Source organism: Pseudorca crassidens, chromosome 4 (assembly GCF_039906515.1).
Source record: "Pseudorca crassidens isolate mPseCra1 chromosome 4, mPseCra1.hap1, whole genome shotgun sequence".
Lineage (NCBI taxonomy): Eukaryota > Metazoa > Chordata > Mammalia > Artiodactyla > Delphinidae > Pseudorca > Pseudorca crassidens.
In genome coordinates, this window is record NC_090299.1 from 132,622,880 (window position 1) to 132,644,551 (window position 21,672).

Genomic DNA, 21,672 nt, shown 5'->3' on the forward strand with positions numbered 1-21,672 from the left:
GTATGTTTTTCATTAGCCATTAGTAAAAGATCTTGTAGATTATTTCATTGCCATTTATTCAATAAATAATTAGCAATATATATAATGACACCAATAATTATATCTACCATTTATTGAGCACATAATATATGTTTGGTATGCTAAATATACTATACGTGTACGTGTTTGTTTATGTATATGTGTGTATTTAACTTTCATATTAACCTGTATGTGACAATATTATTATCATCTTCGTTTTAAAGATGACAGAACTAAAGTTTAGCAAAATTAAGTAGCTTGTCCAAGTAACACAGGTAGCAAGAGGCAAAGACAGATTCAAACCCAGGATTTTCTTACCAGTATATGAGCAGAGTACTATAAAGAAATATAGAATCACTATATAATATGTACGGTGCTATCTACTGGGAATTTTTTTAAAAACCTAATAATTTATAGAAATAGGAATCCATAGGCTAATAATCTGTATTCTGGCTTTCAATCAGCTGTTTACTTTTTATTAATCTTTCTCCAATGGGAAGTAATGAGAGCGACAGCTAATTCCTGTTTTACTAAAATGTAATCCATTAGGATACAATTCTCTAAAACCGAAGGATAAGCGTCCTGATAAATTTTAGCTTCTTGTTTCCCTATAAGAATCTTAGTTCATACCTAGATTAACTTTGGGATTTTATTTATACAAAGTCAGGTGTCCATGATCCCCTAACCAATTTCTTGGCAACTGCCTTTCAGTGAATTATTTGCTTTTATTTAGAGGAAGGAATTAAAAGAATGAAAGTCAGTATTTTAGCCATGTGGCTCTGGAGCTCAACAACCTGACTAAAAGTCATAAAATCAGCTCCTAAATCAATGGCACAAGGATATGATCCATGGACATTTTGTTAACTGATTTGTGATTTGGGGTAATTAGATATGTCACCTGGATTGTCTTCCATATTTCTGAAGACTTTACCTTTTAATGAATCTTTCAAATTGTCATTTATTAATTTGACCATAAAATTAATTCCTGCCTATTGATATATTCACCTTTCTGGAAAGAAATATATTTAATGTTCACCACAAAACTCATCTTTTAGCTAAGTGCAACACCGTACTAAGTCTTGAGTATCAATCATAGCTTATATAGCTGGTTTTACTGCTTGTATTGCTTTAGTTTATGGTTTTCCTTCAGAACCTGTCATACATAATATACACTTCTTGATATGGTCTCAACTGCTGCTGTTGCTTTTTAATCCCATATTTTCTTCCTAGCCCATTGTCATTTGACTCCCATCCATCAGGCCACTTAAACTGTTCAGTTGAACATCACTGATAACTACTTCCTTGTCAAAGCCAGAGATGTAAATAACAATCATATTCATATTAGATCTATGTCTCAAACTTGAGTCATGTGTTGACCTCTTTAAGAAGAGAGAATTATTGTATACTTTCCTTTCTGACATAAACTATTTTTAGTATGTTCCTAACATATAGCCAAACATAAAACCAGGTGTGAACTCCTCATGCCTTTAGCACGTATACAACTATAAAGCCAAAACAAATATACAAATTACACAGAACAAAACCAACAAAATTTGAGTTAGCATAATTCCTTTCCTGTGACATGATACTGTTTTGCTGAAGTTAAACTGCATGTGAAAGCCGTTCAGTTTGCCTATATTTTCTGTGCTATATGATACAATTCTCCCATCACTTATTTTTTTAAACGAGTATAAAAACTTTGGGTAGCGTGTGCCATTATTTCAACTTGCTGCCCCTTAGACCCAAAGCATCATGAGTGCGCTAGGCAATCCTGCATTGTTCTCTCACTGCCCATGATGATGGCATGTAGAAGTTGGGACCAATATAATCATAAACAGTGATGTAAGGCTTAATTACTTGTTTGTTGACTGAAATTCTGCCATTTCTTCCCTTTGACATGTCTTTGGCTTTGACAGGTTCTGTCTGCCACCCTGGTCTTTTCTTATTTGCCTCACACCTTGATTATTTCAATACACTCTTTCTTGGTTTTTCTGCTTCCAATCTCTCTACTTCAATCTACCCTGCATAGTATTTTCAAACTAATTTTTCTAAAACCCAGGTATAGCGTGTAGAAACATATAATCTTGTAGTGTCATTTCATGTCCTTATCTCTTTGTTGGACCATGCCCTGTTTCTCTCCCTCATCTTTTCACCATGTTTTTACATAAATACATGCCCCTACACTCTCATTCAGCAAACATGTAACAAACATAACAAACGCCACAAATCCTTGCCTCTATCTTTTTTCTTGTTTTTCTTTGTTAATACCTGGAAGTCCTCTCTCCTTCCCTCCATCTCACTCACACGGCATACCCTAGGGCTATCCCAGGCACACTGGGATGTGTGGTCACCCTAAGCCCAAGCCCACACTGAGAACTCTTTAGATTCAAAACCTTTATTTCATTTTATATTGGAGTATAGTCGACTAGCAATGTTGTATTAGTTTCAGGTGTACAACAAAGTGATTCAGTTATACATATACATGTATCTATTCTTTTTCAAATTCTATATACTATAAAATAAAAAGTTTAAAAAGAGAAAAAGAAATCCCTTTTGAGCACATAGGTGTTTATGCTAATGAGATTTCTGAGACCGGAGCCCCTGAAGAGCATCAAGATGGGGTTGGTCATCAGAAAGACCAACAGAATAGAGGATTGGAAGGGGGAGGGGCTGGAAATTAAGCCCTATGAAAACTCTTGAACAAAGAGATTTGATCATCTTCCAGATTGGCGAACACATCCAAATGCTGGGAAGGTGACACACCCCAGTTCCAAGAGGGACAAAAACTCCTGTGCTGGGGACCCTCTGGACCTCACCCTATTACCTCTTCATCGAATTATCATCTTCAGTATCATATATTTCATTCATATTGTAGCATGTGAAATATCCTATATTATGTTATCATTTTATTTAATAAACTGGTAAAATTTTTTTAAAAACCTTTATTTCATGTATGGCAATACTACATGTTTTTCTCTAATAATTCTGGATATGTTGGGCTGCCCTGGGTAGACTGTAAGGCCATGTATACAGGTACTATAATCTACATGGTTTCTGGCACAATGCAGAATGTAGAAAAGGAAAGTATATCACAGTTGTTAAGAGCACAGACTCAGGAGTCAGAAGGAACCAGATTCACATTCTAGCTCTACCTCTATCACCAGTGTAAGTTTGGATATTCTACCTAGTGTCTCTAAGTTGTCCCATTTGCAAAATGAATCTGTGTACGTACCTCACAGAAGTGGTGTAAAGGTTAAAGGAGATCATTAGGGTTAAGTGATTGGCATTCGTAAAATAGCACTTAATAAGTGGTCACCTTTATTATTAACTTTCTATGAGCTTAGTTGATGTTTTATGAATGAGTGTTACAGGAACCCATCCATTAGTTTTCTTCCTTCCTGGAATTCTCAGTGGTTTGTGAGTTGGAACAGCAGCTGCCACAGTGACAGAAAGGCTAGTTTTATGCCATAATTATCTAGAAAAAGGAACCAAAGTACCACAGGGATTTCTGAGGAACAGTGAGATCACAGTGAGTCATATATGGACAGTCTCCAGCTCTGCTCCCTCCCAAGCCCAGGGGCATTTCCCCAAAACAAGGTGCCGGACACCTTGTCCTCACGGTGTATAAAGCCTGAGGAATGAGAAAAGGGCTCCTTCCTCTCTGTTAGGGATGGGGCGTGAGAGGAGGTTCTGTTTCATTGTGTGAGGACTGAAGAATATCATGAATCTAATTGTTCTGCACACAATCCCAGCTCTGCACCCTGTGGACTACTTATGAGTTCTTGGTCCTCCTCTGGAGGCCTCTGCTTCCTCATCTGAAAAATGAACGGGTTGGACAAGGTGATCTTTAAGGTTCCCTTCTAGCTCCAACGATCTGAGTTGAAGAAAAGCTTTAAGCAATTCAGAGGGAGCCTAAACAAGAGGAAAGTAGGAAAAAAGGCCCTTTTTTCTAAGCTCTGGGTCTCCGTGTCTTACTCAATTGAACAGAAGAGGGTCGATACAGAATATGATTTCTGACGGATGTGGAAAAAAGCACAAACCAAATGGACGGAAAAGGAAATTGTGGTGCCCTTAGAATTCTTTTGGTTCTCCTGGAATGAAACTACTGACACATTTTTTATTTTAATCAGAAATTTGACTCGAAGCCATTACTATGGTTGGCTCGGAGTGATATTTTGTACTCTCCCCGATAGCCATCTGTTTGGCAAACAGCACAGCCATTTCAAGAATTATTGCAGAAAATGGTTGCAAGTGACAGAAATAATGGCTCTGTTAGACTCAATTTGATTATCTGCATCAGTGTAGTTACAAAAGCAGACAGAGAAGGGAAGAAATGTATCTGAGATAAAATACTCTCTCCTGGGTCTTATGATTTATAATTGCTGCCTCTGTCTATCACTCTTATAGGGCAAGTTCAAGATGCTGATTCACCCCACCTCCCCATCTATCATATACATAGCCTCTCATTCATTTGTATTTATTTTGCTTTACTCCAGACCTTTATTACTTTTTACCTGGACCACTGCAGTAGGCTCTTAATTGCTCTTTTCTCTAGTCCCTCACCTTCTAATCTATTTTACACATTCCTCCCAAGGAGCTTTTCCTGGAGTTCAACTTCAGTCATGTGACTCCCACTACGTAGAGAGTAATGTTCAATTTCTTTAGCCAGGAGTTTTGGGGCCTCTGTCATTTCAGGATCCATCAACTTTTTCTATATCACTGCCCCTTCCTCTTTCTTTTTATTCTTAGATTGTGGACAGTTCAAACTATTCAAGGCACAAAGCTGGTACTCAAAAAATATTCCCTGGATAAATATCTAAATAAACAGTCCTGTTTGAGTTTTTAACTCAGCATTTTCCCAACTCATTTCATCACAAATATCTTAGGAAATATTATTCTCATGGCATTGTATTCTATATCCTTAGAGGGGCTTGAGAGGTTTAGGTCACAAACGGAAATTAATCAAGACCCATGGCCAATTGCTTATAACTTAGATTAGTACCAAACCAATTTTAAAAAGGAAAAGAAATACCCAGAATTGAACAGAAAAACAAGAGGAAGCATCCATCTGTATCAGTAGAAGATAGCTGGATGTCTTTGTGTGTGTGTGTGTGTGTGGTACGCGGACCTCTCACTGTTGTGGCCTCTCCCGTTGCGGAGCGCAGGCTCAGCGGCCATGGCTCACGGGCCCAGCCGCTCCGCGGCATGTGGGATCTTCCCGGACCGGGGTATGAACCCACGTCCCCTGCATCGGCAGGCGGACTCTCAACCACTGCGCCACCAGGGAAGCCCCGAGAATTCTAAGTTTTTACCGACGACACAAACATTTGCCACATAGCCCCATATCATTTTAAAACAATGTAGTTGAATTTCTTATCACAAAATATGTGTTTATTTTAGAAAATGTCTAAAATAGATAAGCTACAAAAATAGAAAGTATCCTAATTTTAATATTCCTGCTTTTGCTATTTCCTGCTGCCCCATTACAACCAAAGCAGAGTGTGGGTCATTCCCAAGTGCATCTGACATTCTTCTGTTTCCATGCCTTTCCATGTTATTTACATCCCCCCAACCCCATCCAGTTTCTAACTATTGAAATTCTATTCGGCCTTCATCATCCATCACAAAAGTCTATTTCTCTAAGATGCCTTCCCTGATCTTTGAATCCTTGCAGCAGATATTAGTGATAATATATGTAAAAAGCACTTTGAGTTACACCTTGGGGTTCTTCCTCCTTGGTGGATTTTATATTTTATAGTCTGTCATTGTGTAACAGTTGTGTAACTGTTGTTTTTAAGCCATGCACTTGTTGTATCCAAAAACTACACTCTAAGATTCTTGAATGCCTTTTATTCTCTTTCACAACGATTTTCATAAGCCTTGACTTCCAGAAGTTGATAAAATAAATTGTAGCAATGTGCTATTTGCTTGGGATGGTGGGAATAAAGGGAGAGCTGGGGATAGAAATGGGAAAAGTTGAAAGGGGGAGAAACAGAGAGACCCTATCCTCCTAGAGAAGACAATGCCAATTCCAGGGGCAAAAACTCTAAACTGATTCTTTTGGTGTGTCCAATTCCAAGATGGGGTGGAAATGAATGTGTAATAATGTTGATTCTGCGGTGGTGATTGATACTGGTCCATACTCAACTCCATCCATTTCAGATGCAACAAGGATAACCCAAAACAGGAGTTCACCACTGAAAAAGGTTGGCAGGATTTACCTCGCTGACTGGAATCCCATAGAAATGGCAGGGCTGGGAGGGGATTGAAAAACTTGAGAAACCCAAGAGATGGTGGCGAAAGAAGATATAGCTGAACAACTTCTTTCTGGTTCAGGAGCTTCGTCTCAGTGCTGAGCAGTTGAAAATATTTCCATCTCCTTGCAGATGGATAAGCACCACTGCTATTTTGACAAGCCTGGCTCCCTATGGGAGACGGAGATGCAGCTGGATTTCCATTCTGTAAAAGCTCTTTGGGAAGTGGTTTCAGGATACGACCAGAAGAGTGCATTCGTTGCTTTGCTATTTGTCTAAATGGGTACATCAGGATTTACTGAAACTTAATAGAGCAGCAAGAGTGGTGAAGGTAGGAAAACGGTTTCTGTTAGTACAAGCAAGATGACGGAGGGTCACAGGCAGGTCGCAGCGGTAGAGATGCTGCCAAGTGGTCCGATTGGTGGATGGATGGATGGATGGATGGCTGTGGGGTGTAAAGAGGGCAGAAGAATCAGGGAGAACTGAGGTGCTTAACATGAATGTCTGAGAATGGTGTCATTTTCTGTGATGCGAAAGAAGGGAGGAGCTGATGTGGAATGGCGGCAGAGGAGGTGGACTCAAGTTAAGATGTGACCTTGAAACTGGACTGAAAGTAAGACTTTTCCTCTGCCCCCTTAGGGTCTCTGGCTGGGCCTGAGAATTAAACTGCCCTAAGACAGAGTAATGGGAGAAAAGCATACACATTTTACATATACATGGCAATTCTCACCAGAAAATGAAGACCCAAAGAAGTGTCGAAACCTCAATACTTTTATACTAGGTTGATCAAAGAAAAACAATTGTGGAAAAATAACTGAAATATATGGGGACACGGGGTGTGGTGCTAAAGGAAGATAAGAATTCTTTCATCTAGCTCTGCTGTATAGAATTCTCTCAGCATTGACTCCCCACATCTAGTGATAAGAATGTTTCTTTCCTGCTGGTAGAGAGAGGGCATCTTTCACGCGGGAATTTTATCTCCTGCTTTCAGGAAGAAAAGGGGAGGTCAGAGCACTCCTCCTGCACCTGCTGTTTTTTCAAGTGCCTTTAGCTCAAAATAATCCTCATGCTAATATGGCATATTTGGGGGTGGCATATTCTGCCACGCTTCATTACCTTAAAATGTCTATTAGGCATCCAAGTGAAGATGCAATATATGTGTCTGTAATTCAGAGAAGAGGTGTACGGTAGAGAGAGAAATTTAAGATTCATCATCATACAATGATAGTTAAGTCATGGGACTGGTTGACTTCTATACTGCCTTAGGGCAGTATATATAGTACAGGAAGGTAAAGTGTGCTGTCCTAAATCCCGGGAGCACTTCAGTATTAGAGAGAGCTAGAGGAGAAAGAGCTGGGACTGAGCAGCTGCACATCTCGTCAAGGTACTTCTTGTCCACACGGAAACTGAGATTTAACAAAAGGAGGGCTAGAGAGGGAACTTTTTTATTTACCTATTTACTTATACCTATCGTTGGGAATGTGGTAGGTGCAGGTGCCTTTACATTATCTCTCAATAATCCTATTGGGTAGATCTTAACATTCTCCCTTTAAAAGGGAAGATTGAAACTTAATCAAATAGATGTTGGGAAGCTGGGCTGATGTTTTTTCCTGTTACACGTTCCTAATGGGTATCTGTTGTTACTGATACCCGCTACTTTCCCGAGCTACTTTCATAATAACATGAGCATATATGGACTTTTATTTTTATTTGGGAGCTGAGGACAGCCCCGCCAGGAAATCTGGCTCTCAGCGGATTTACGTCATTATTCTCTGCCTGTACTTATCAAGAATGGAATCAGAAGTCTTACATTTCTGCTTGTTACTTTCCTCTTCACTGGGGTATAAAAGTTCTCCCCAATCCAGGAGAGTGCCAAACTAGAGCAGCGAGACAAGGGTTGTTTATATTTTTAAGTACTTTAGCCACAAACACAGTTACAGAATGTTTTAGTGACTAGTCTGGTTTCTTCTCTCTGACTGTTATTTTGAAGCCATTAAAACTAAGTCATCCTGTAGGAGCTCTTGTATAGGCGAATAACACTGCATGGGAAATAGAAAATGAGTCATAGGTATACATCCGCATCTAAGTACCTGTTTCTTTGTAGAAGCACCCTATTTACCTGTTTACGAACTAAGGTATATGGTTTGGTTTTGTTTACTTTTAAAATAATTTCCTTAAACAAACTTCATTCCACATTTCAGCTCCTGTCCAGCCAGGCTGGTGGAAAGTCAGTCTCTATTATTTTGAGCTTTTCCTCTTGCCATGGGTCTTATCTTGCACTGAAACTTCTGGAAGGCTTGTCGGTATCTGTCATCAGCTGCTGATGTGCCCATTTCCTATTCATTACGGTATCTTTAAGCCCCTTCATTTCCTTACATCCAAGCCAAGCTCAAGACAAGGGAACCTTTGGCAAGGTGGACCAGTGACTTAGGGAGAGCCTCCCTAGATGCACCGTGTGGCCCTCCATACTACGCCACTCCCCCCCCCCCCCCCCCACGCACAGACACAGAACAATGCACAGGGATTCACCCTCCGGGCACCAACTTTTGTCCCTTTGTCTTCTCCCCACTGTTTCTCTCTCTCTCTCTCTCTCTCTCTCTCTCTCTCTCCCTCCCCGTCTCCCTCTCTGTCCCTCCCTCCCTCCCTCCCTTTCCTTCTCCCTTTCCCGCTCTTTTCTCTTTCAACCCTCAAAGATCCTTTTGCCCCCTCAATGGACACCTCATATTCTCTGTCGTAAGATTAAAGAACAACAAATCTATTTAGTTCAGACAGCGCTTGCTTTCAGCATTGCTGGAATCCCTGAGGCACATGCTTTATGCTACAGCCTAAAATATAAGAGAGGAAAACACAATTTAATACCTCAAAAATCATTTTACCACTGGCTTACATACATTTAAATATAGCAGTCACATCTCATTTAGCCTTCTTTTATCAAAACAAAATTAACCTTAAACACTTCCTCATAAGCATTTTTCTTTAGCCCTTTAATCATTTATGATATTTCTTTCTGGACCTCATCCAAGTATTCACCTTGTTAAAATTCAAAGATCAAAACTGGAATCAATTCTCTGGAAATGGTCTGATGGAAGCAATTATACTTCAAATTCATTCATTCTCTCTTTCTCTCTCTTTTTTTCCTTTTTAAAGTTTTTTATAAAACACTTTCAGTCTTGAGTTTTTTTGGGGGGCATCTGCACTTTCTTTTCAAAGCAATGTTAAATAGTATCTGAAAGTGTCACTACTTGGAGCCTTGCTTCTTCTGACAAGAAGATATTCCTATTTTCCAGGCACTTTGTAAAACTAAAAGAGTGAAATTGGAAGAAGAATGTAAAAAGTGATACCGGGGAGAATTAAACAATGAAATATGTCACTTTTTTTTTTTAATTCTGAAAATAGATAAGAATGAGCGAGAACCACTGTTGAGATTAAATACAGTGTCAACATGCTTTGCCTTCTTTGATTTTTGCCCCGTACCCTATTTCCTATTGAACTGTCACCTATTCTATTAGTAGAAAAAATATACATCTCTAGAGTCAGTTATGTTTTAACAGAATCAAAGAATCACAGGAAGGTAGAGACGAAAGTAATTTTAGAAGTTGCTTAATCTAATCTAGCAACTAGCAAGAAATCACACCTGCCAGTTTCTGAGAGGTAGCGAGAAATCTGTGCTCAAAGGATCACAATCATAAAGTAGAAGGCATGTGGTTTTTCCATTTGACAGACGAAGATGAAAATTCCCTGTCCGCTACTTGCGCAGGTTTTATAATCCTTTTTTCACCTGTGGAGATAATAATTCTAACCAGTTTGACTGTTTGTAAGGAATGAATAGATAATATCTATAAAGCAGCTATCACATGATTGGATATGATACATGAGAGATCTCTTTCTTTATTTCAAACACTTCCATTGATTTGCAAGTTGCCCAGACTTTAAACTACTGAATCTTTGACTATCTGAAATCAACAACCACTTAACTATAAATGTTCCTGTTCTCTAAGCCACTGGAATTCTTCTCATTCCCGTAGCCTTCAGTCTTTTCTGACTTGCCAGGTTCCCAAGCCCACTGTCATGTTCCTGGTGACCATGCTCTGGTATCTAGTTCACAGTAGCCCTCCCCTTAGACTGTCATGTCCAGAAGTGCATGCAGTGCCCTATGGGGAGGACTCCTTCCTCTGAGTGCGATTTTCCTAATACTGCTCTTTCTTTTGTAGCAAACTTGTCTATGATTATTGGAAGCACTCTATGACCTGGACATTACAAGCAGTGACATAGTCTATGTCTTCTAAGTAATTTCTTAATTTAGGGGCTTTTCCTGTGGTTGACCTAATGTATTTTGAATTAGATCCTGAAATTCAGTTAAAATGAAGATATCATTTTAAATGTTGCTGGTGATTCAGTAGCCACCAAGGCTAATCTTGATTCTAAGCCAGTGGAAATTATCCCAACCTTGATATTCTTTTATTAAAACGTCCCCTCTGTTTAAACAGCTGCACCGTTTTTTCAAAAGTCCTGCAAATATACTTTCAATATTCTAATTATAAATTAAATTTTTGTAAAGTTTTGGTGGGTAATTTGGCATCTAAGAGTATTTTGAGTCATTAAATTTCACACTGGACCTTGATCTAAACTGAAAACAAAAACTTCTTCTCTTATTTTTTATCATTTAAGCAAACTGTGAACCAGGCAAACTACATATTCAGGATCCTTTTTTGCAACTTGCTGTCATAGAAGCCCAGGCAAGGCCTTTAAATTTGTTTTCTCATCTATGAAATGTGTAATTCAACTTGAAGACTTTTTAAAGTCACTCTACATCTGAAGAATCTCTGATTTTATGATGTAGGTACCACTCTCAAAGCTCTTCTTGATAAAGACCTACATTATATTCATTTTCACACAGATCTGCCAGTTTAAAATCTGACACAATCCAACATTCTAGAGCCTGAAACATCATGCTCTCTTAAGATCGATTTATCAGATGAACGTAGACTCAAATAAAGTTCTGTAAGATACTGGCTCTAAAATCTTGGCTCAGCATTTCAAGATGGTATGCCTATAGCTCCGAACTTGGATGTAATGAAACGTGAAACAGTCTCATTTTAGCATGGAAGGAAATCAGCTTTCTCGTCAGAAGGAAAGATTTTTCAATTCAGTTTTAACTGGTAATTTTCCTTTGAGGGAGCTTGAAGAGCTGTAGTGGTTAAAGGAATAAACTATCAAATAACGACACTATTCATGAATAATTACCCAGCAGGGGGAGATAGGAGGATTCTAACTTTTATCTTTAGCGGTCTGACTGATTTGAGAGGATACCTATAGTGGGGGACTTGTGATCTAGGATACAGCAGTAGTTGCCGACAGAAAAGAGGGGAAAATAAGCAAATATCATCAAGGCACGCACGTTGGGTTTTATTTAAGGAAATGTCTCCTTGTGTAGGCAGTGATGTGTTTAAGAGTGAGACATTTCCTTTTACTTGTTTCTATTTTAAGGGATTGCTTTGACAGGTCTTTGAAGGAAAAGAAAATCATTTTCTATCCTGCAGATTCAGTAACTGCCCTTAAATGTCAGATCATGTCACATTTTCAGTGGAGACAACATTGTGCTTTGCTTCCATGGTGATCTACCAGTCAGTGATGGCTAAAACTAATGACCTTGGATTATCGGGGTACCGTGCAAGGCAGCCACTAATTAATTATTTGTCATAATCTCCCAGGGAGGAAATTACTAATGTTATTCCTTAGTACATCCTTTGCATTTACGCTAGCAGAGTGCTGAAAAATTCATTTGTGGCCCTGAAGTAATAACCATTTGTGCTGTTCTTAGCAGGAAGCAAGGAAGCAGCCCCAAGAGCACCTGTGTCCCCTCGGTGATATAGTCAGGGCCTCAAGCTCTATGTGCTGTGGCAGGCTTGTAGGCTACGTTGCTTTCAAATTTCAGCTGAATAATAGAATGACTATGTCAGAGGCATTTTTAATATATTATTCTAATCTCCAGAGATTGCAGTTAGTAAGCAACAAATTAATTCAATTATAAAACTGCCCCTCAAAAAAAAATCTTTTCATGTAGCACTTTTTACTTGGAAGGCATATTCAACAAGCAGACTTGGAAAATATTAAATGTGCTCTGGCAGTTGTAGGGCAAAAAAGCCATCTGGTATGAATGAGTCCCCTGTATTTGGAGTAAGGACGGTTACAAGATCCTTTCAACTTACTGGTCGGCCAGTTGTCTGTTCCTCAGCCAGAGCCTGTCTACAGGTGGTCCCACTGGGAAAGAAAGAGTATTTCTATACTATTATTGATAGATTGTGGTTAATATTTAACCTAAATTTGTAATCAGAATTTAATATTTATATTATGATAGATAGATAGATAGATAAATGATATAGGAGACTCTGTACTTCTCTCTTAACAAGGAAAGAAACGAAGGTTTTAACAAGCTTAAGATTTGCTACAGATAACCTTCATCTTAATAATGGACAGGAGGGAGCGTTAGTGAAGATGATATTAGAGAAATAATATTGGACAAGGAAGCTTTTCTTAGTCACATTCAAAGGTATCCATACTTTAAAATCTACTGCATGTTTCCTACCTAGTGAGCAGTAGAAAGTTAAACGAGTAACCAAGTACAACTGACAATAGGAATTATGCAGCCCTCCCTTTCACTCAATAAACCACTCATTTTCCAGATAATATTCTATTTCACTTTGACACTGGCGCCATAGTCCTTAGGTCTTAACCGGACAACAAGGAAGCACCAGAGCCCAGCCCAGCGTGGTTGATTTGGTGTTTTAAACTGAGGTCGCTGTTTGAAATAATTACCACTGCTGTTTGTCCACATGTGGCCACTGGATGTGGTCGACACCAGGTCAAAAAAATCTCTGTGTAGGAGGTTTTCAGAAGCTGCAACTGGTTGAAAGGAGGTCACGGATGCTAAGGGGCTCGTGTAGAAGGTACCTTTGCATATACAGCCCTGTTCATAGACCAAGCAACAGCTGGCTTTCTGCCTCAAAACCTGGAGGAGCCGACAGAGATCAAAAACTCCTTGACAACTGAGAGTGACTGAAATTCTGAATACTCTGAATACTGATGAACTATACCGTAGAAAAGCATTTGTATTTTCAACTTACATCAGTATGGCAGATTTCAGATGTGCCGTAATTGGAACTGTTTTTAAGCCCAATTACAAATGCCTATTTTTCACTTTTACAGAAAATACACAACCTGGAAATTTAGAATCTTTTATTTTTCAACATGTACTCTGTAAATATGGATCTCTTTTCAGTTCTGGAGAGTCCATAGGAGATAGATTTGGCTTCATTTTAGGAAGATGAGCAGAACAACATAATTTATGAGCTGAACCGATGAAAGGGTGCTGAGTCGGGTTTGGTTCAACTAGTCTTATGGCTGGCAAGGATGACATGTCAGATATTTCATTCATTTTAAATACCAAGCCATTTCCATTAATCATTTTTATAACTTTAAATACATTATATAGGTACAGTAACAATAGACAGTGTGTTTAAATGTGCCAGACATGTCCATTTCCTTCACTACATACTGTGTTTCTCATTTCATTTTCCAAAGATGTACTTACCAGATTATTTTTATGGGCTGATCCGTATTTTAGTTTTATTCATGTAGCCTTGTCTATTGGCCCCGTTATGCTTCTCTGACTCTTCCTTGTGCATATACATATTCAACCCATGTGAATATCATCATAGCATTTCTCTCTTCCTTTTTGCACAAAAGCCCAGTTGGAAAAAATACGCAGGATGCATTTGGGGCTATTTAGCATAAAAACTTCATCTGAAACTGCTGTATTATATAGGATAATGTGTTGTATTTCAGGATATTTAAGGTTGAGTTTCTTTACTGTGTGAACGCTATACTATTTTCTTTTCTCCCCTAACTCCCCACCCCCCCCCACCCCCCGTTTAACAGCAGACAAACCCAGGGAGCACTGAATGAATCTGATGATCCTGAAACAGGCTGTCTAACTGATAACAAGGCAACTTCTCGACACTTCTATCCCGTCGCCTTGCTGCTTGTCAGCTCACACCTGCTAGTTGTGTGGCTTATTTTAAGTCTTGCGTTACTATTAGCCAAATACCAATAAGTTTTATGTTGTACTCCTTTCTTTTCTACAACTGACAATGGACTTTAAATTATGGGGACAATGCTGTAATTTCTACATTTTCAGAGTCACAGAATTTAAAAAAAAAACAACAAATGTTTGAATTGTAAGTGTTTTATGTGTTTTTCCTAAAATCTAAAAAAAGAAAAAGAAGTACTATGCATTAAGTGAATTATTTTGCTCTTTTGTTCATGGAGAAGTGTTTCCCTCTGTTAACTAGCTCAAGAAGAAATTTTAAATTCCTGTCTTTGGCATAAGACAAAGAACAGAATCCTGAAAGCTTGACGTTCTGCCTCTTCTCTTCCTCTTCCCATTAAATTTATTTAAAGAAATTAAGACTGAATTTGCACAAACCCTGAGACCCTGAGACAAGTCCTAGAGATGTGGGAGGTTCCAGACTTGGTTTCCACTGTGCCGATCTCATTGTCGCCATCAGCTGATAGAATCTTCTGTTTGGTATCTTAACCTGTTAGTTCTGTGATTTCTGTCCTGCAATTAACCCTTTTCTGTCAAGTAACTTTCTGGAGAGAATGGCTATTTATGTTTTGTAATTAAATGAACCCGTTTGTAACCATGGTTTGGGTTGATTTGGCTCTCAGAGTACTTTTCTATTCTTTTTAACAAAGTCTTGTTTGTGTCTCGATGCCCCATTTTCAGCACCTGTGACTTTTGTACTGTCTGTACACAAGCACTCCTCTTGATAAAGCTGAGACTTGGACCAGGCTGTCTGGAAAGCCATTTTCCTCTTCGTTGCACAGCTAAAATAATGCAGTCAAATAGAGATGAAACTTTCCTTTAAAAATCTATATGGCCAGACTTAATAAATTAAATGCCTTATTCCTAGAACCTACATCCTTAGGGCTATGTGTAGATGTTCATGTGTTTTAAAGAGACTGAGAAATTCATTTGTGGAAAAGTTATAAAAAGGCAGATATATTTATGAAACGAAAATGAAGCTGTATTGTGGAACAAATTATATTTAAAGAGTTTATTAAACCTTAAATATATGTTAAGAGCAAAGGGACTCTACTCATCTTTTTTCTGAGGGCAATAATGGTATTGGGCCTGGCCTAGGATTTAATTTTGTAAGATGTATCATCATTTGTGAAAAAAAAAAAATGTAGAGTTGAATCTTTGTTATTTTTACTTGGACTGTTGCTGCAACTCTGCATTGGACAAATAAAGCATATTTATTTATTCTGTGTTTCATGAAGTTGTCCTTTTTCCCCTTTCACCAGAGAAGGCTGCCGCATAGAAAATGTACTGAAGAATATCAAATGCAGGAAGTATGCTTTCAACATGCTACAGCTGATGGCTTTCCCCAAGTACTACAGACCTCCAGAGGGGACTTATGGAAAAGCTGACACCTAAGTTTACCAACATGTAAATAAACAGGAACACAAATACGCTTCCGCTGGATAATCTCTACCTTTTTTACGTTTTCATTGTCATGAATTTGTGGAGGGAGGTGATCAGGGATATTTGCCCAAATCTAGGAATTACTTGAATTAGTTATCAGCATATGACTCTGAAAGAAATCCATTAAACAAACCTTAAATCATATCGCGTTTCTAGGTCTAAGCTTGTATTGATTCTCGCTGGTTGAGATCAGCTCAGAAAGTGTACATTTCATTCATGGGGTATTTTAATGAAAGACATTCTGAGAAAAGCTAGGTCGCTACAGGGGACCTGGGGGTGATTCAGAGAGTGGCCTTCTCCACTCCAAAGCTATGATAGAGTGTAAAGGGAAGAGAGACTTTGAGATATTATTCCATAGCCTTTCTCACAAATAACCTGAGAGCCCATTTCTGGGCTTTAGAAAATATTTTTCTAGTTACTTGAGACTAGGGAGAGTTAACTCATGATTTTGACTACAGAAGCAGTTTATGTGTGCTTGTAAGGACTTGTGTCATCCAGTGGAGGTGTGACAGGTCCTCCTAAACACGTAGATGGACAGTGTTAGTAAAGCAGTAAAAATACTTTTCAAAAGTATAGTATCTTCTCAAAACTCTGACTTAGGTTCGATGGCCCCATCAGCCTGAACTTTATGTAGTCAAGTTCATGAAAAACTGTAAAATATCTTTGAGGTGTTTTCTAGCAGTCATCTTGGTATAGAACGTAGATGGTGTAAGTATGCATTGTCTAGCATAGATTAGTATACGTGAATAAACCTTTTAAAACATAGGCCACCATAACTAATGATAAACCAAAACAATTATTTCTCTTAAATAGAATTTCACATTTGCCCTTACTTAGTAAAATAACACTGAAAGTTTTCCAGAACTCCAAATCAGAAGTTGCCTTAGAGATCATCATGTATAACACCATTATAAATGGCTAAATTAAAGCACAAGGAAGATATACCCCCAGTTACCCAGCTAGATAATTTTAGAACCCTGGTTACAATCGCTTCTTACCTTCTTAGCTTGTGGCTTGTCTGTTCTCTAAATTGCCGCACTAAATATATACATGCAGATTTGGGAAGAATGCTAGTTAGTTAAATAGAAATTGGCATTTACTGCTGGAATTGAAGCTTGGAGTATAAGGGTCTGAACAAATGAGATTCTTTTTCTCCAAATTTTAAGAATCTATTCTTTTTCCTTTCTCATCAGAGGAGCATGCCATCCAGAGCATAAATCTCCCTTGGAAATGCCAGAGGCCTGTTCCACTGACACTTCTTAGCTGTGACCACATTCAATGGATGATCTTAGGGGCTTTCCATAGCTGATGTAATAGCTCCTCCACGAAGATGCCTGTTGAAATGAGAATTCCAAACATATCTCTAGGCTCATATTAGGTTTTTCAAATTACTGCGTTTTAGATAACGCTTTGGGGCTTTTAATGCCAGTATTATTAATCTATTATTTTAGTTAAGGACTTGTGGGCATTATACTTGAGGCAGGTGTCAAAACTATTTACAGCCTTTTTCATAAGAAGATGCTGTGTACCGTGGATCTATTCATGGACAGGTTATCTTGGTGTTCTCCTTTATGCCTCGTTCTTCATTTCACTGAGTAAATATAATCTTTGAACTGTTCAATTTCATTTGAAAATGGTAGCATTTGTGATTATTTTCATTATCCCACTGGATTTAAGGTACAGAGGTTGGGATGACAGAGGTTTCCCTGAATAACTGTGAAGCCTCATTCAGTATATCAAACGGTAGTCTGAGTTCCAAGATAACTTAGCTGATTTATCATCTTGTAAATATTCTTATAAACAATAGCTTTTTGTTTGTATTTTTAAGAATGAAACCTCTTGACTCAAATATGGAAAAAAATATTAACTACAAAGCCAACAGTAGAGTTTTGGGAAGACATTTCAAAGACCTTTTGCTTCTTTATTAAGTACTCATATAAAAATTCTAAAAGAGTAGAGCTGACTGTAATACAAATGCATGTAAGTTCTCATTTATTATTAGCATAATCATCTGCATTCCCCTACTGGAAGCTTATATTTGTGCACACTTCTAAAAGTGGATTTCATCCAGAAAATTTTTGTTTCTTATTGACAACAATGTTGCTCCTTTCCTGAGAGGTATTCCAAGTATCCTTGGAAAACTACTTCATTATTTCTTAAATTATTAACGCTTTCTAAATCAAAGGAAAAATATGAAACAAAAAGTTTTAAAATCTCTTTTGTACAAACACAGGCTCAGTCATGCTTTTCTATCTTCATTTTCGTTTAAAACATGCACCAATCATTCTATTTTAAAGGATCACGTTGAGTCAGAAACTGAACCAAGAAAGTAACATTTCCAAACAAGACAATTTTTTTGGTTCAAAAACATGTTTGCCCTCTGATATCCTTAAATGTAGATAAAAATTCTGTATTTGCTATTTACAAAGTCCTATAGAAAACATATTTAAAAACAAGGGAAGGTGGAATCCTAATTATGTTTGGCCCAGTGACCAAAGATCCAGAGCCTGAAAATGTCCTACAAAACAGCTGAACATTAAAGTTTGAAATATTTTATTGAATCAGACCCACATTTTAGATGCACCCATTCATTTATTTCTTGTGTGGTTGTTTCTTTCTTGTAAATATTGCCTTGGGTTTTGTCTACACTCTGCCCAAACAATCCTTTGATGTAAATAGTTTGGTCAATCCAATAACCCAGTGAGTCAGAGCAACCATCTGATCCTGCTTACAAATGGTACTGAAATGACCAACTGCCCAGTTAGAGCAGGAGCCCAGGTAACTAACCTCTAGTCCTTACTTTATAAGACTAACACCTCTTCTTCTGAGGAACTGTGAAGTCTTAAAAGCTAGCATCTGGATGAAGGATACTTCCCTTTTTCTTTCTCTCAGCTAAGTATAGTATTTTGCACAGAATAAGATGGTGGAAAAGAAAAAGATTTGTGTAGAGCCATGCTTTTCTTCCCAAGCAAATCAAACCCCCTCCTATGTCAAGTTAGATATGTGCCAAGAGGAGGATAACAGTGGTGTGCTGGAAAGTGGCTCATGCTGACTTATGATAGCTGTTCACTAAATTCTGTAAGCCAGTTGTGAAAACACAGCCATCATTAAATATTAAACTATAAAATACAGTTGAATAGATTTTATTAAAAACAAAGGTAATAATCAAAACTTACCGATTCCTAATTGTTTTAGTACATTTTACTATTGACCTCTGCCCTTGAGGTTGTTTATGTCAATGGTATCTGTCCAGTGGAAACACAATATTATAATGTGCTAACTGTGCCTCTCTCTCTTCCTGACCCCAGTTCAGTAACATCACATCCCTAGCTTGAAATTGACCACAGTGGGAGTTACACCACAGAAACTTCCAAATGCTACCAACCCATACTTTTAACTCCTGGAAAGCCAGTTGTCAAACAATTACCAGCACATAACTGAATGCCGCCATCACTTTTTCTCCAGAAAATAACCAATAATGGGAAGCAGTATTAAATTACTAGAATGATATAAAATGCAATCACTCATCTTCAGATGGCTACAATTTTGATTTGGTTTTTACCCTCTTTAGAGACTCCTATTAGACTATAAGTAATATTTGATGTTTATATTTTATTCATAATTAAATCATTTAATCATACGATGTGTTTTAAAAACGTCTCTCTCTATGATGTTCTGCAAGAGGAACCTCAGCAATGCAGCTTTAGTGTACGTAATAACAACTTCAGGCTAAATTCAGGGAAATGGTAGCCTAATTAGTGTATCACTAAAAATGTGCTTCAGTATCAATTTTTAAGTTTATCAGTTTAGCATTAGCTAAAAGAAGAAAAACGGTAACATATTACCATGCCCAGATTCTAATAAATATAGCTCAATTGAAAGCCCAACTGTTAGATTAAACAAGTGAAACTCTGGCAGCATACTAATTCACACAGATGTTTTAGGTGTTTGATTTCCAAACAGGATGGTCTATCCATGATTTAGTTCAATAGACAGGGCACCTTTTGTAATCTTTTGAGAAATAAATTAACTCTTATCACCATTTAAGAAACTGGTCTGAGAAAAAAACTGATCAGCAGTTGCAGAGGGAAGCAAACATATTGAACACAAGGCATCCCAAGTAGCTGGAGGCTTCACAAATTATGTGCTGCTGAAGAGAATGATTTGCTGAGAGTTGTATAGTGGATTGACAATTTCAGGTGAATTCACAGATTCACATTCATTTAGCCCAGCTGTAATCGGCAAGAGCTATGCCCTTTCCCCCCCATATTTATGTTTCATTGCTTTATAAACAAAGTACTGATGTATTAGAGCTTTTGTTTCTTTGGAAGATTTAAGTTAGAACTTTTCCAAACAGATGCTATCTCTAGCAAAGACTGTCTTTAAGAACAGAAAAATACAGTTAATGTTTTAGATAAAATATGGCAGGCCAATTAGGTATAAAGGTAAGGTATGGAAATTTGGATTTTTCCTTCCTGAGTCATAGTGTACATTAATCACTCTTTTAATTTTATTTCTAAGCAAGTAAGGGGACTCTAAAACATTTCTGATGTCAAAGAAATCATATCAGGCTGTTAGTAACAAGGAGGTAGGAAAAAATTGTAAAGTCATATTAACTTTAAAAATGTACATGCCATTAACTCTGCTGAGTTTGAACTTTTATAGATTGCATGAATATTTAGAATTTTAAATTTGAAAAGGAAAACAAGACTCACAGTTAAGTATAGTACCCAGAGAGACTGAACATTAAAGGAGAGAAGACCTAATACAAGTGATGTTGCTTGATAAACCATTCTTTTAAGATGTTGCACTTGCACACACGGTATGAATACATTCACAATCTTCCTAAAATCATCAAAATTACTCCAAGGCCATAAAAGGTCACAACTCAGCAGTACATCTTTAATGATGACTTGGTGCGGTTTTATTGACTAGCAGGCAATATTGATTCAAATATTGGCAAAATTGCTCTATTATCTTTATAGTTCTTCTGATGCTTTTATATCGCTATCAATATTAAAAACCATTTCATGTCAAAGGGCTTTCCAACTTTTAAAAGGCAGGCTCCAAGTGTTTGTAAATGTATAGACACTCCCATTTTATGGCACATGTGCAATCCTTTGTACACATATACTCATATGAAGATTTTATTATTTTATTTAACCTAATATCTGATTTTCAGATTCTTGCGGTACTTATCTGAAACATTGGCATTTGCTTTAATGTTAAATGTATATTCTAGATCAACCAATAATGTATAGTCCCAGGAAATGAGGCACAAATAGGTTAGATCATTTTCTATTGGTATTTGAAGAAATATCATTTTGTTTTATTGTTCTGTGTAAACCATATTCATTGTACACTGTGTGTATATTTTTGTTTAAATAAATGTGATTTTTATTTTTTATGTTTCTGTCTTTTTCATTTCAAATGTCCAATTATACATTTTTGTCATTTTTGTCAATGTAGCAATATCTAAAAATTCATTAAAATAACAGGATAGCCTAAACAATATCTCAAAGAGAATAGACTAATTTTCCAATGAACTACAATTACAGTGCAAATTTTACATTGATGGTAGATCAGTCTCATATTTACTAGCAGAATGCATCTTTCAGGGTTGCTATTCTGTGGGACCAAAATCCACCATAATTTTAAAAGATGCAAGAACCAGATGTCAATGCTTCAACTCTGGGCAAATCACTAATCTTCGTAATCCTGATTATATTAGTCATGTGAGCACATGAGATAACTTTTCCTTATTGGCTCTTTGGATCTGATCAATTATAATTCATTATAGTAGTTGATAGTAGAAGGTAAATCCCAAGGAGTTTTAATTTGATCTTGTAG

General features: G+C 37.5%; 1 protein-coding gene across 3 annotated transcripts in view; it reads left to right on the plus strand.

Moving 5' to 3' along the window:
• The window catches only part of INPP4B (inositol polyphosphate-4-phosphatase type II B), a 718,440-nt gene extending 697,211 nt beyond the window's left edge, over positions 1–21,229 (plus strand). The window contains exon 26 of one of the 3 annotated variants that reach the window (XM_067736789.1): positions 15,061–15,561. In XM_067736789.1, coding sequence (XP_067592890.1) covers positions 15,061–15,202 — 142 coding nt within the window. In that variant the 3' untranslated portion in view covers positions 15,203–15,561. Of the gene's footprint in view, positions 1–14,210; positions 15,562–15,641 lie in introns of those variants that run through there. The other 2 variants (XM_067736788.1, XM_067736790.1) reach the window with 2 other exon arrangements.
• The last annotated feature ends 443 nt before the right edge of the window (positions 21,230–21,672 follow it).